This window comes from Oncorhynchus mykiss, chromosome 26 (assembly GCF_013265735.2).
Source record: "Oncorhynchus mykiss isolate Arlee chromosome 26, USDA_OmykA_1.1, whole genome shotgun sequence".
Taxonomy (NCBI): domain Eukaryota; kingdom Metazoa; phylum Chordata; class Actinopteri; order Salmoniformes; family Salmonidae; genus Oncorhynchus; species Oncorhynchus mykiss.
The window spans coordinates 1482971-1498825 of NC_048590.1; the positions used below are offsets into that span (position 1 = coordinate 1482971).

At 48.7% G+C, this 15855-nt stretch overlaps 1 protein-coding gene across 1 annotated transcript in view; it reads right to left on the reverse strand.

Annotated features, from left to right (window-relative positions):
• Positions 1 to 15855, reverse strand: part of LOC110513655 (pyruvate dehydrogenase phosphatase regulatory subunit, mitochondrial-like) — a 38357-nt gene that overhangs the window by 21942 nt on the left and 560 nt on the right. The window contains exons 2-9 of the mRNA XM_036964280.1: positions 15352 to 15639; positions 12920 to 13053; positions 10263 to 10344; positions 9217 to 9380; positions 6470 to 6591; positions 5320 to 5437; positions 3641 to 3790; positions 2580 to 2772 (exon numbers count right to left, since the gene is read on the reverse strand). Coding sequence (XP_036820175.1) covers positions 2580 to 2772; positions 3641 to 3790; positions 5320 to 5437; positions 6470 to 6591; positions 9217 to 9380; positions 10263 to 10344; positions 12920 to 13053; positions 15352 to 15626 — 1238 coding nt within the window. The 5' untranslated portion in view covers positions 15627 to 15639. The remainder of the gene's footprint in view (positions 1 to 2579; positions 2773 to 3640; positions 3791 to 5319; positions 5438 to 6469; positions 6592 to 9216; positions 9381 to 10262; positions 10345 to 12919; positions 13054 to 15351; positions 15640 to 15855) is intronic.

The window sequence follows — 15855 nt, forward strand, 5'->3', positions numbered from 1 at the left end:
AACATTAGGTATCCTACACACACACTGACCTGCTACCCAGCCGACAAAGATTAGGTATCCTACACACACACACTGTCCTGCTACCCAGCCCACAAACATTAGGTATCCTACACACACACACTGTCCTGCTACCCAGCCCACAAACATTAGGTATCCTACACACACACACACACTGTCCTGCTACCCAGCCCACAAACATTAGGTATACTACACACACACTGTCCTGCTACCCAGCCCACAAACATTAGGTATCCTACGCACACACTGTCCTGCTACCCAGCCCACAAACATAAGGGGAGTCCGTGAGAATCACTCCCCATCCTCCCTCAAGATAGGGAGACCCTGGGAGGTACTCTGTGGCCCCCAGCCAAGGTCGGCACCGAATCTGGCTCAGACAGTCTGGTTTTAAGATACTATAAGACATATTGTACAGATATATTGTTATACCCTAATTCTGACTAAAAACTACACTCCTATATAATTCTACTGACTAAACCCACACACATCATTAGAATAATCTCATGATTCTAATCAATTTCATACAATCATATGGTTTCAGGGTGGAATATTCTAATCATTCATTAAACGTATAAATCCCATTATTAACACCACCCGACACCGTGGAGACCTGACCACCCGACACCGTGGAGACCTGACCACCCGACACCGTGGAGACCTGACCACCCGACACCGTGGAGACCTGACCACCCGACACCGTGGAGACCTGACACCTGCCAGATCGCACCGTGGAGACCTGACCACCCGACACTGTGGAGACCTGACCACTCGACACTGTGGAGACCTGAGCACCCGACACTGTGGAGACCTGACCACCCGACACTGTGGAGACCTGACCACTCGACACTGTGGAGACCTGAGCACCCGACACTGTGGAGACCTGAGCACCCGACACTGTGGAGACCTGAGCACCCGACACTGTGGAGACCTGAGCACCCGACACTGTGGAGACCTGAGCACCCGACACTGTGGAGACCTGAGCACCCGCCAGCTCAAGCTGTGGAGACCTGAGCACCCGCCAGCTCACGCTGTGGAGACCTGAGCACCCAACACTGTGGAGACCTGAGCACCCGCCAGCTCACGCTGTGGAGACCTGAGCACCCGCCAGCTCACGCTGTGGAGACCTGAGCACCCGCCAGCTCACGCTGTGGTGACCTGACCACCCGCCAGCTCACGCTGTGGTGACCTGAGCACCCGCCAGCTCACACTATGGAGACCTGAGCACCCGCCAGCTCACACTGCGGAGACCTGAGCACCCGACAGCTCACACTGTGGAGACCTGACCACCCGACACCGTGGAGACCTGACCACCCGACACCGTGGAGACCTGACCACCCGACACCGTGGAGACCTGACCACCCGACACCGTGGAGACCTGACCACCCGACACCGTGGAGACCTGACCACCCGACACCGTGGAGACCTGACCACCCGACACCGTGGAGACCTGACCATCCGACACCGTGGAGACCTGACCACCCGACACCGTGGAGACCTGACCATCCGACACCGTGGAGACCTGACCATCCGACACCGTGGAGATCTGACCATCCGACACCGTGGAGACCTGACCACCCGACACCGTGGAGACCTGACCACCCGACACCATGGAGACCTGAAAGACGTCTTGCACGCCAAAATCTACCCGCATTTGGCATACTCCGTCTACCATACTCCGTCTACCATACTCAGTCTACCATACTCAGTCTACCATACTCAGTCCACCATACTCAGTCCACCATACTCAGTCCACCATACTCAGTCTACCATACTCAGTCTACCATACTCAGTCTACCATACTCAGTCTACCATACTCAGTCTACCATACTCAGTCTACCATACTCAGTCTACCATACTCAGTCTACCATACTCCATGGGGAGAACATGAACCAGACTAATATTAGGTTGGTTGTAACATCAGGACTGTTTTCATCAACAAATTCAGTCCTTAAATGTTCATGTTTTGTTTGCTTGCCATCATAGATGTACTGGAAATGTCCTGTAGTTCTCACGTTCAACCCTAAAGTAGATGTACTGGAAATGTCCTGTCGTTCTCACTCTCAACCCTAAAGTAGATGTACTGGAAATGTCCTGTCGTTCTCACGTTCAACCCTAAAGTAGATGTACTGGAAATGTCCTGTCGTTCTCACGTTCAACCCTAAAGTAGATGTACTGGAAATGTCCTGTTGTTCTCACTCTCAACCCTAAAGTAGATGTACTGGAAATGTCCTGTTGTTCTCACTCTCAACCCTAAAGTAGATGTACTGGAAATGTCCTGTCGTTCTCACTCTCAACCCTAAAGTAGATGTACTGGAAATGTCCTGTTGTTCTCACGTTCAACCCTAAAGTAGATGTACTGGAAATGTCCTGTTGTTCTCACTCTCAACCCTAAAGTAGATGTACTGGAAATGTCCTGTCGTTCTCACGTTCAACCCTAAAGTAGATGTACTGGAAATGTCCTGTCGTTCTCACTCTCAACCCTAAAGTAGATGTACTGGAAATGTCCTGTCGTTCTCACGTTCAACCCTAAAGTAGATGTACTGGAAATGTCCTATCCTTACTTTCCTGCTCCGCCAGCGAAGGCCAGGCCAGAGGCGTTCATTCCAGCCAGGACGAAGTAGCCGTGCACCCCCGGTGTCTCCCCCATCAGACAGCGCATGTCTGGGGTGAACGACTCAGGACAGTTGACCAGCTGCTGGATCTCACACACCTCTAGTTCTGGCATCCTCCTCAACAGGGCTGACAGCATGGGTTCTACAGGGGGAGGGAGGGGGTAAGAGAGGGGGTAAGAGAGGGGGTTAGGTAGAGACACTATGGACCGGTCAGTTATTATGGTATATAACCACCTCACATAAACACAGTATATAACCAGTATGGGTTCGATTCCCACTGGGGCCAACCCATACTGTCTCAGTTGGTAAGAGTGTGTGCCAACATCATGGGTTCGATTCCCACTGGGGACAACCCATACTGTCTCAGTTGGTAAGAGTGTGTGCCAACATCATGGGTTCGATTCCCACTGGGGACAACCCATACTATCTCAGTTGGTAAGAGTGTGTGCCAACATCATGAGTTCGATTCCCACTGGGGACAACCCATACTGTCTCAGTTGGTAAGAGTGTGTGCCAAAATCATGGGTTCGATTCCCACTGGGGACAACCCATACTGTCTCAGTTGGTGAGAGTGTGCGCCAACATCATGGGTTCGATTCCCACTGGGGACAACCCATACTGTCTCAGTTGGTAAGAGTGTGTGCCAACATCATGGGTTCGATTCCCACTGGGGCCAACCCATACTGTCTCAGTTGGTAAGAGTGTGGTGCCAACATCATGGGTTCGATTCCCACTGGGGACAACCCATACTGTCTCAGTTGGTGAGAGTGTGGCGCCAACATCATGGGTTTGATTCCCACTGGGGACAAACCATACTGTCTCAGTTGGTAAGAGTGTGTGCCAACATCATGGGTTTGATTCCCACTGGGGACAACCCATTTTAAAATGTATGCACTCACAGCACAAAGTCGCTATGGAAAACAAAACTAAATGGACTCCATGTTTTACAGTAGCCGTGGCAACATAAACAGAACAGGGTGCCATTATAGAAAAATCACCCCATCTCTTACCGAAGTGGTCCCAGTCCTCCTGCATGGTCTGGATCTCCAGCTGGTTACGTCCCTCGGTGAAGATGGGTTTAGGGTTCTTCTCAAATCCACCAGACAGGACCCCTCCCTGCCACGCTCTCACATAGATCCTCCCGTCCATATCCATCACCACTAGAGAGAACACACAGAGACACACAGTTACAACACAGTCTAACCCTGACCCTAACCACCAGACAGGACAGAGTTCAGGCCAGCGGAGGCTCCTCAGAGGAGGAAGGGGAGGACCATCCTCCTCAGTGAATTTCATAAACATGTAAATAGTAAAACATTAAAAAGGTTATCCCATTTAGATAAAACTACACAACAAAAAGATTTGCATGTTACCAAATCATTGATTAAAACACACCGTTTTGCAATGAAGGTCACAGTAGCCTCAGCAGCACCATAGTGTAGCCGGAGGACAGCTAGTTTCCGTCCTCCTCTGAGCACATCGACTTCAAAACAAAACCTAGGAGGCTCATGGTTCTCACCCCCTTCCATAGACTTACACAGTAATTACGACAACTTCCGGAGGACGTTCTCCAACCTATGGATGTTACATTGAACTGGGTGAATATGAATGACAGTAACCTAAACCTGTCACTGTTACATTGAACTGCGTGAATATGAATGACAGTAACCTAAACCTGTCACTGTTACATTGAACTGGGTGAATATGAATGACAGTAACCTAAACCTGTCACTGTTACATTGAACTGGGTGAATATGAATGACAGTAACCTAAACCTGTCACTGTTACATTGAACTGGGTGAATATGAATGACAGTAACCTAAACCTGTCACATTGAACTGGATGAATATGAATGACAGTAACCTAAACCAATCACTGTTACATTGAACTGGGTGAATATGAATGACAGTTATCCAATACGCTGTAATAGAAATAAGGCCGTGCTCATCTGGACTGAGCGGTACCAGCTCTAACTCCTTCTGGACTGAGCGGTACCAGCTCTAACTCCTTCTGGACTGAGCGGTACCAGCTCTAACTCCTTGAAGAAACCATACGTGGATTATTTGTATCTGGGCTGTAAAGGAGGTAGTCTCACCTGGGGTTCTGGACTGTAGAGGCTCTGATAGGAGGTAGTCTCACCTGGGGTTCTGGACTGTAGAGGCTCTGATAGGAGGTAGTCTCACCTGGGGTTCTGGGCTGTAGAGGAGGGAGTCTCACCTGGGGTTCTGGACTGTAGAGGCTCTGATAGGAGGTAGTCTCACCTGGGGTTCTGGGCTGTAGAGGAGGTAGTCTCACCTGGGGTTCTGGACTGTAGAGGCTCTGATAGGAGGTAGTCTCACCTGGGGTTCTGGGCTGTAGAGGAGGGAGTCTCACCTGGGGTTCTGGGCTGTAGAGGAGGTAGTCTCACCTGGGGTTCTTGGCTGTAGAGGAGGGAGTCTCACCTGGGGTTCTGGGCTGTAGAGGAGGTAGTCTCACTTGGGGTTCTGGGCTGTAGAAGAGGTAGTCTCACCTGGGGTTCTGGGCTGTAGAAGAGGTAGTCTCACCTGGGGTTCTGGGCTGTAGAGGAGGTAGTCTCACTTGGGGTTCTGGGCTGTAGAAGAGGTAGTCTCACCTGGGGTTCTGGGCTGTAGAGGAGGTGGACTCACCTGGGGTTCTGGGCTGTAGAGGCTCTGAGAGGAGGTAGTCTCACCTGGGGTGCTGGGCTGTAGAGGCTCTGGTAGAGGTTTGGAGAGCAGGTAGAAGTGTTCACATCCATGGAGAGGAACAGACACCTTGGTCTCACTGGCCTGGCCCAGCTCATACGCCCACTGTAGAACATACATAGGACAGTTATAACATATCATATAGCATTCATAACCCCCTATTATATGAACACTTTTAGAGGAACAGACACCCTGGTTTCACTGGCCTGGCCCAGCTCTCTCAGAGACAGCTAGATACAACACTTCACTGGTCCAGCTCCCTCAGAGACAGCTAGATTACAACACTTCACTGGTCCAGCTCCCTCAGAGACAGCTAGATTACAACACTTCACTGGCCCAGCTCCCTCAGAGACAGCTAGATTACAACACTTCACTGGTCCAGCTCCCTCAGAGACAGCTAGATACAACACTTCACTGGTCCAGCTCCCTCAGAGACAGCTAGATTACAACACTTCACTGGTCCAGCTCCCTCAGAGACAGCTAGATTACAACACTTCACTGGTCCAGCTCCCTCAGAGACAGCTAGATACAACACTTCACTGGCCCAGCTCCCTCAGAGACAGCTAGATTACAACACTTCACTGGCCCAGCTCCCTCAGAGACAGCTAGATACAACACTTCACTGGTCCAGCTCCCTCAGAGACAGCTAGATTACAACACTTCACTGGTCCAGCTCCCTCAGAGACAGCTAGATTACAACACTTCACTGGTCCAGCTCCCTCAGAGACAGCTAGATACAACACTTCACTGGCCCAGCTCCCTCAGAGACAGCTAGATTACAACACTTCACTGGTCCAGCTCCCTCAGAGACAGCTAGATACAACACTTCACTGGCCCAGCTCCTACACCCAGAGAGTATTTAGATTAGAAACCTCAGAGACAGCCAGTTACAACACTTCATATACAGCATGACTGTGTCCCAAATGGTTCCTTATTCTAGTGCACTAAATAGGACCCATCCTATCATTCATAACGCGTTCTGAAACCTTACAGATCAGTTGGGCTGAAGAGAGCTGTCTAGCTGTTAACTGTCTAAAGACTAGTGGAGGGAGAGACGCCATGTCATTTACAGTCACACACACACACACACACACACACACACACACACACACACACACACAATGGATAGAGGTTCACCTGTCCTGCACAGTTGACAAAGTATTCACACTCGATGGCTCCTCTGTCCGTCTCCACCGCTGTCACATGTCCCTTCTCCATCATCACATGGTTAACTGTGGTGCGCTCATGGATCTGGACTCCTGGAGATCAGAACATGGTTAACTGTGGTGCCTCATGGATCTGGACTCCTGGAGATCAGAACATGGTTAACTGTGGTGAGCTCATGGATCTGGACTCCTGGAGATCAGAACATGGTTAACTGTGGTGCCTCATGGATCTGGACTCCTGGAGATCAGAACATGGTTAACTGTGGTGAGCTCATGGATCTGGACTCCTGGAGATCAGAACATGGTTAACTGTGGTGAGCTCATGGATCTGGACTCCTGGAGATCAAGAACATGGTTAACTGTGGTGCCTCATGGATCTGGTTTCCTGGAGATCAGAACATGGTTAACTGTGGTGCCTCATGGATCTGGTTTCCTGGAGATCAGAACATGGTTAACTGTGGTGAGCTCATGGATCTGGTTTCCTGGAGATCAGAACATGGTTAACTGTTGAAGTCAGAAGTTTACATTCACCGTAACCAAATGCATTTAAACTCAGTTTTTCCAAATGTCCATTCCTGACATTTGATCCTAGTATAAATTCCCTGTCTTAGGTCAGTTAGGATCACCACCTTATTTTACGAATGTGAAATGTCAGAATAATAGTAGAGAGTATGATTTATTTCAGCTTTTATTTCTTTCATCATATTCCCAGTGGGTCAGATGTTTAGATACACTCAATTAGTATTTGGTAGCGTTGCCTTTAAATTGTTTAACTTGGGTCAAACGTTTCGGGTAGCCTTCCACAAGCTTCCCACAATAAGTTGGGTGAATTTTGTCCCATTCCTCCTGACAGAGCTGGTGTAACTGAGTCAGGTTTGTAGGCCTCCATGCCCGCACACACTTTTTCAGTTCTATCCACAAATTTTCTATAGGATTGAGGTCAGGGCTTTGTGATGGCCACTCCAATACCTCGACTTTGTTGTCCTTAAGCCATTTTGCCACAACTTTGGAAGTATGCTTGGAGTCATTGTCCATTTGGAAGACCCATTTGTGACCAAGCTTTAACTTCCTGACTGATGTCTTGAGATGTTGATTCAATATATCCACATAATTTTCCATCCTCATGATGCCATCTAGTTTGCTAAGTGCACCAGTCCCTCCTGCAGCAAAGCATGATGCTGCCAGCCCCGTGCTTCACGGTTGGGATGGTCTTCTTCGGCTTGCAAGCCTCCCCCTTTTTCCTCCAAACATTACGATGGTCATTATGGCCAAACAGTTCTATTTTTGTTTCATCAGACCAGAGGACATTTCTCCAAAAAGTACAATCTTTGTTCCCATGTGCAGTTACAAACCGTAGTCTGGCTTTTTTATAGCGGTTTTGGAGCAGTGGCTTCTTCCTTGCTGAGCGGCTTCTTCCTTGCTGAGCGGCTTCTTCCTTGCTGAGCGGCTTCTTCCTTGCTGAGCGGCCTCTTCCTTGCTGAGCGGCCTCTTCCTTGCTGAGCGGCCTCTTCCTTGCTGAGCGGCCTCTTCCTTGCTGAGCGGACTCTTCCTTGCTGAGCGGCCTTTCAGGTTATGTCGATATAGGATATATACTCGCATACTATTGTTTGTAAAGATGAATGTGGTTCCTTCAGGCATTTGGAAATTGCTCCCAAGGATGAATCAGACTCGTGGAGGTCTACAATTATTTTGTCTGAGGTCTTGGCTGATTTCTTTTGATTTTCCCATGATGTCAAGCAAAGAGGCACTGAGTTTGAAGATAGGCCTTGAAATACATCCACAGGTACACCTCCAATTGACTCAAATGATGTCAATTAGCCTATCAGAAGCTTCTAAAGTCATGACATAATTTTCTGGAATTTTCCAAGCTGTTTAAAGGCAGTCAATTTAGTGTATGTAAACTTCTGACCCACTGGAATTGTGATATAATTCACTGTAAGTGAAATAATCTGTCTGAAAACAATTGTTGGAAAATGTACTTGTGTCATGCATAAAGTAGATGTCCTAACCGACTTGCCAAAACTATAGTTTGTTAACAAGACATTTGTGGAGTGGTTGAAAAACAAGTTTTAATGACTCCAACCTAAGTGTAACTTCCAACTTCAAATGTACATGTATTCATGTAGAAAGGTACAATGTGATCAAACATGACAAACACTATCAATAGTTCATCGTTCGTTTGATTGGAGTAGCATGATGTCAAATTAGCCAAAGAGATGCCCCCTGGGCACCGACTACCTCACTCTGATTGGCAGGCCTTACCTTGGCCCCTTGGCAGGCCACACCTTGGCAGGCCACACCTTGGCAGGCCACACCTTGGCAGGCCACACCTTGGCAGGCCACACCTTGGCAGAACACACCTTGGCCCTTGGCAGGCCACACCTTGGCAGGCCACACCATGGCAGGCCACACCTTGGCAGGCCACACCTTGGCAGGCCACACCTTGGCCCTTCCCTCCAGAAGCTTTGCTTTCTGGCTTCATTCTAACTGATGGCGAAACCACATGGTTGTAACTTTCTATTGAAACCTCCACTACAGATAGGATTGCAGGATTTTTCCTAAAATTCAGTTTTTCCAGAAATCCCAGTTGGAAAATTCCCCCAAATCAGGATGGAACAAGCAGGAAATCTGGAATCATCCAATCAGGATTTCTGGAAAACCTGGGAATTTTTGGTTTGCAAGCCGAACAATAGTCCATCCTTGGTTTTACTGTCTCACCGTGTCCGGCTGCTGCCGTGGCGAGGGCGTGGTTGACGTCAGGCGGTGACACCACGGCATCCCCCGGCAGGTGGAGCGCCCCCACCAGGTCATGAATATTCACCAGGGGGTGGAGCTTGGACACCTCTTTGGGTTTGATCACATTACAGGGGATCCCCATCACACTGAGGAAGGAGGAGAGAGAGGAGAGAGGAGAGAGAGGAGGAGGAGAGAGAGGGAGGGAGGGAGGAGAGGAGGAAGGGAGGAGAGAGGGAGGAGGAGAGAGGTTAGGGAGAGACTGGACCAGAGAGAGGACTGAGCTATAATTCAGACCAGAGGAGAGGGTCAGGGAGAGACTGGACCAGAGAGAGTACTGAGCTATAATTCAGACCAGAGGAGAGGGTCAGGGAGAGACTGGACCAGAGAGAGTACTGAGCTATAATTCAGACCAGAGGAGAGGGTCAGGGAGAGACTGGAACAGAGAGAGTACTGAGCTATAATTCAGACCAGCGGAGAGGGTCAGGGAGAGACTGGAACAGAGAGAGTACTGAGCTATAATTCAGACCAGAGGAGAGGGTCAGGGAGAGACTGGATCAGAGAGAGTACTGAGCTATAATTCAGACCAGAGGAGAGGGTCATTGAGAGACTGGACCAGAGAGAGTACTGAGCTATAATTCAGACCAGAGGAGAGGGTCAGGGAGAGACTGGACCAGAGAGAATACTGAGCTATAATTCAGACCAGAGGAGAGGGTCAGGGAGAGACTGGACAAGAGAGAGTACTGAGCTATAATTCAGACCAGAGGAGAGGGTCAGGGAGAGACTGGACCAGAGAGAGTACTGAGCTATAATTCAGACCAGAGGAGAGGGTCAGGGAGAGACTGGACCAGAGAGAGAGTACTGAGCTATAATTCAGACCAAAGGAGAGGGTCAGGGAGAGACTGGACCAGAGAGAGAATACTGAGCTATAATTCAGACCAGAGGAGAGAGTACTGAGCTATAATTCAGACCAGAGGAGAGGCAGGGTCAGGTTAGGGAGGGAAGAGAAAGGCGGTTAGGGAGGGACTTACTTCAGCCTGGATGCCAGGCGCTTCAGGGAGAGGAAACGGTCCTGATTCTGGGCCAGACATAGAGAGCCTGTTTTCACGTAACCTGGAACAAACACACACACACATCAGGACTGCCAAGTCATGAGTCATCTCGTGTTAAACCACACAAGGCAACGCCCTGCCATACTGTCTGGATGTTGGCACAAGACTAAACACCACTGGTAAATATGTTGTTCTACAAGACTAAATACCACTGGTAAATCTGTTGTTCCACAAGACTAAATACCACTGGTAAATCTGTTGTTCCACAAGACTAAATACCACTGGTAAATATGTTGTTCCACAAGACTAAATACCACTGGTAAATCTGTTGTTCCACAAGACTAAATACCACTGGTAAATCTGTTGTTCCACAAGACTAAATACCACTGGTAAATCTGTTGTTCCACAAGACTAAACACAACTGGTAAATCTGTTGTTCCACAAGACTAAACACCACTGGTAAATCTGTTGTTCCACAAGACTAAACACCACTGGTAAATATGTTGTTCCACAAGACTAAATACCACTGGTAAATCTGTTGTTCTACAAGACTAAATACCACTGGTAAATCTGTTGTTCCACAAGACTAAATACCACTGGTAAATATGTTGTTCTACAAGACTAAATACCACTGGTAAATCTGTTGTTCCACAAGACTAAACACCACTGGTAAATATGTTGTTCTACAAGACTAAATACCACTGGTAAATCTGTTGTTTATACAAGACTAAATACCACTGGTAAATCTGTTGTTCCACAAGACTAAATACCACTGGTAAATCTGTTGTTCCACAAGACTAAATACCACTGGTAAATCTGTGTTTATACAAGACTAAATACCACTGGTAAATCTGTGTTTATACAAGACTAAATACCACTGGTAAATCTGTCTTTATACAAGACTAAATACCACTGGTAAGTCTGTTGTTCATACAAGACTAAATACCACTGGTAAATCTGTTGTTCCACAAGACTAAATACCACTGGTAAATCTGTTGTTCCACAAGACTAAATACCACTGGTAAATCTGTGTTTATACAAGACTAAATACCACTGGTAAATCTGTGTTTATACAAGACTAAATACCACTGGTAAATATGTTGTTCCACAAGACTAAATACCACTGGTAAATCTGTGTTTATACAAGACTAAATACCACTGGTAAATCTGTTGTTCCACAAGACTAAATACCACTGGTAAATCTGTTGTTCCACAAGACTAAATACCACTGGTAAATCTGTTGTTCCACAAGACTAAATACCACTGGAAATCTGTTGTTCCACAAGACTAAATACCACTGGTAAATCTGTTGTTCCACAAGACTAAATACCACTGGTAAATATGTTGTTCCACAAGACTAAATACCACTGGAAATCTGTTGTTCCACAAGACTAAATACCACTGGTAAATCTGTGTTTAAACAACACTAAATACCACTGGTAAATATGTGTTTATACAAGACTAAATACCACTGGTAAATCTGTGTTGAAACACAAACTGAAACAGCATGTGAGAGGAGGAGGGGGAAGCACTGGTAGGATACAGCCAGTCACATGACCTCATAGATAATATATAATAATTGATTCAACAACCAAAACAACTGGCTAAAACACAATCAGAAGACAGGCCACACAGCAAAGACATGTTCATAAACCCATTGAGGTACGTTGAAACAGACTGGAACTGTACTACAGCGAGCAGGAGAGGCAAACTAACCAGCTTCCAGAGACATTCACTGATAAGGAGTTAGTACAAATGGAGTGGAACTCAGGAACTCAAGCTAGAGTCATACTGTAGGCATGTTAGTACAAATGGAGTGGAACTCAGGCTAGAGTCATATTGTAGGCATGTTAGCACAAATGGACTGGAACTCAGGCTAGAGTCATACTGTAGGCATGTTAGCACAAATGGAGTGGAACTCAGGCTAGAGTCATACTGTAGGCGTGTTAGCACAAATGGACTGGAACTCAGGCTAGTGTCATACTGTAGGCATGTTAGCACAAATGGAGTGGAACTCAGGCTAGAGTCATACTGTAGGCATGTTAGCACAAATGGAGTGGAAACCAGGCTAGAGTCATACTGTAGGCATGTTAGTACAAATGGAGTGGAACTCAGGCTAGTCATAGTGTAGGCATGTTAGTACACATGGAGTAGAACTCAGGCTAGTCTGAGTTCCAGGCATGTAGGCATGTTAGTACAAATGGAGTGGAACTCAGGCTAGAGTCATACTGTAGGCATGTTAGCACAAATGGACTGGAACTCAGGCTAGAGTTATATTGTAGGCATGTTAGCACAAATCGAGTGGAACTCAGGCTAGTCTGAGTTCCAGGCATGTAGGCATGTTAGTACAAATGGAGTGGAACTCAGGCTAGAGTCATACTGTAGGCATGTTAGTACAAATGGAGCGGAACTCAGGCTAGAGTCATACTGTAGGCATGTTAGTACAAATGGAGCGGAACTCAGGCTAGAGTCATACTGTAGGCATGTTAGTACAAATGGAGCGGAACTCAGGCTAGAGTCATACTGTAGGCATGTTAGTACAAATGGAGCGGAACTCAGGCTAGAGTCGTACTGTAGGCATGTTAGTACAAATGGAGTGGAACTCAGGCTAGTCATAGTGTAGAAGTCCATCCCACCTGTCTTGACCCCAGTCTCCTCCTCCAGGTGTTCATACAGGGAGTTGGAGTAGTCAGCCATTTTACACTCAATAGAGATGGGCTTGGCCACGCTGACGATCCCAGCACACAGCCTGGTGGTGCCAGCACCTAACCTAGCACACAGAGAGATGAGGACAACATGGTTAGGTACAGCACCCAGACTAGCACACAGAGAGATGACAACAACATGGTTAGCTGTACCTAGCCTAGCACACAGAGAGATGACAACAACATGGTTAGGTACAGCACCTAGCCTAGCACACAGAGAAATGACAACAACACCCAGTCTGGTGGTACCAGCACCCAGCCTAACACCCGGTCTGGTGGTGCCAGCACCCAGCCTAACACCCAGCCTGGTGGTGCCAGCACCCAGCCTAACACTCAGCCTGGTGGTACCAGCACCCAGCCTAACACCCAGCCTAACACCCAGCCTGGTGGTACCAGCACCCAGCCTAACACCCAGCCTAACACCCAGCCTGGTGGTACCAGCACCCAGCCTAACACCCAGCCTAACACCCAGCCTGGTGGTACCAGCACCCAGCCTAACACCCAGCCTGGTGGTACCAGCACCCAGCCTAACACCCAGCCTGGTGGTGCCAGCACTCAGCCTAACACCCAGCCTAACACCCAGCCTGGTGGTACCAGCACCCAGCCTAACACCCAGCCTAACACCCAGCCTGGTGGTACCAACACCCAGCCTAACACCCAACCTAACACCCAGCCTGGTGGTACCAGCACCCAGCCTAACACTCAGCCTAACACCCAGCCTGGTGGTGCCAGCACCCAGCCTAACACCCAGCCTGGTGGTACCAGCACACAGCCTAACACCCAACCTAACACCCAGCCTGGTGGTACCAGCACCCAGCCTAACACTCAGCCTAACACCCAGCCTGGTGGTGCCAGCACCCAGCCTAACACCCAGCCTGGTGGTACCAGCACCCAGCCTAACACCCAGCCTAACACCCAGCCTGTTGGTACCAGCACCCAGCCTAACACCCAGTCTGGTGGTGCCAGCACCCAGCCTAGCACCCAGCCTAACACCCAGCCTGGTGGTGCCAGCACCCAGCCTAACACTCAGCCTGGTGGTACCAGCACCCAGCCTAACACCCAGCCTAACACCCAGCCTGGTGGTACCAGCACCCAGCCTAACACCCAGCCTAACACCCAGCCTGGTGGTACCAGCACCCAGCCTAACACCCAGCCTGGTGGTACCAGCACACAGCCTAACACCCAGCCTAACACCCAGCCTGGTGGTACCAGCACCCAGCCTAACACCCAGCCATGCTGCCTAACACTCAGCCTGGTGGTACCAGCATGCAGCCTAACACCCAGCCTGGTGGTACCAGCACTGAGGCTATAACACTAGGGGTGAAAGTAAGGCGGTTCACTAAATAGTGGGGGTACGCCGTACCGGGTAAACCGTGAGCCTATCACAATAACTAAAACAAAGATGCCAAGAAAACTGTCAGCTATTTCACCACTATTTAAAGGCTCAGTGCAGTGAAAAACGTGATTTGCCTGTATTTTATAAATATTTACACAAGGTTGTTAGACAATCAGATGAAAACATCATGACTGGTTGTGTTAATGGCTCATTAAAAGGTCATGCATAATACAGGTGAGATGCCCAATCCTTACAAGGCCCATGAGATCACAATAATTCATAGGGATTCATTATGGGATTCTATGATCCGCAATTACACAGACAGTAGATCCTATAACTGTAAGAAATGCCATCTACTTTCCCCCCTGTCTAACACACACAGAGGACCACACAGTAGATCACACACACATAGGACCACACAGTAGATCACACACACACACAGTGGACCACACAGTAGATCACACACACACACAGTGGACCACACAGTAGATCACACACACAGAGGACCACACAGTAGATCACACACACAGAGGACCACACAGTAGATCACACACACACAGTGGACCACACAGTAGATCACACACGCAGAGGACCACACAGTAGATCACACACACAAAGGACCACACAGTAGATCACACACACACACACAGTGGACCACACAGTAGATCACACACACAGAGGACCACACAGTAGATCACACACACACACAGTGGACCACACAGTAGATCACACACACACACAGAGGACCACACAGTAGATCACACACACAGAGGACCACAACCCAGCAGGGTGAGTAATGAGACATAAGACCATGGTTCCTTGTGATTTCTAGATGTTATCATTGATTACATAAGGTCTCGTAGGCTAGTCCATGTTTTCACTGTGTTGGTCTCCCATCCCCTGACAAGCCCAGTAAAACAATGAACTCATGAAATCATGATATATTGTCCACCTACCCACAGATAAAGTGTTCTGGAAACATGCACCCCCCTCTTGTAAACAGACCACATAATTTAGCCTCTCCTACCTTCCCTGCTCCAATAGTACTATCTCAGTCCAGCCCAGCTTGGCCAGGTGATAGGCCACAGACGTCCCTACGATGCCCCCTCCACAGATCACCACCCGGGCTTGGCTGGGCAGGGGGATGGGCTGCGTGGTCTCTACAGCCGAGGCCAGTCTCCGAGGGGAGCTCCAGATACCCCTAGGCCTGGTCCCCGGAGCCCAGCATCCTGCATGGGACAGCAGCCTAGGGAGCAGGGCAGGGGACAGAGCCCTGGAACTCCATACACAGCTGCAGTGCATGGCTTGGAGGAACCTGGAGAATCAGAACACAACAGGCCAGGAGGATCAGAACACAACAGGCCAGGAGGATCACAACACAACAGGCCAGGAGGATCAGAACACAACAGGCCAGGAGGATCAGAACACAACAGGCCAGGAGGATCAGAACACAACAGGCCAGGAGGATCACAACACAACAGGCCAGGAGGATCACAACACAACAGGCCTGGAGGATCACAACACAACAGGC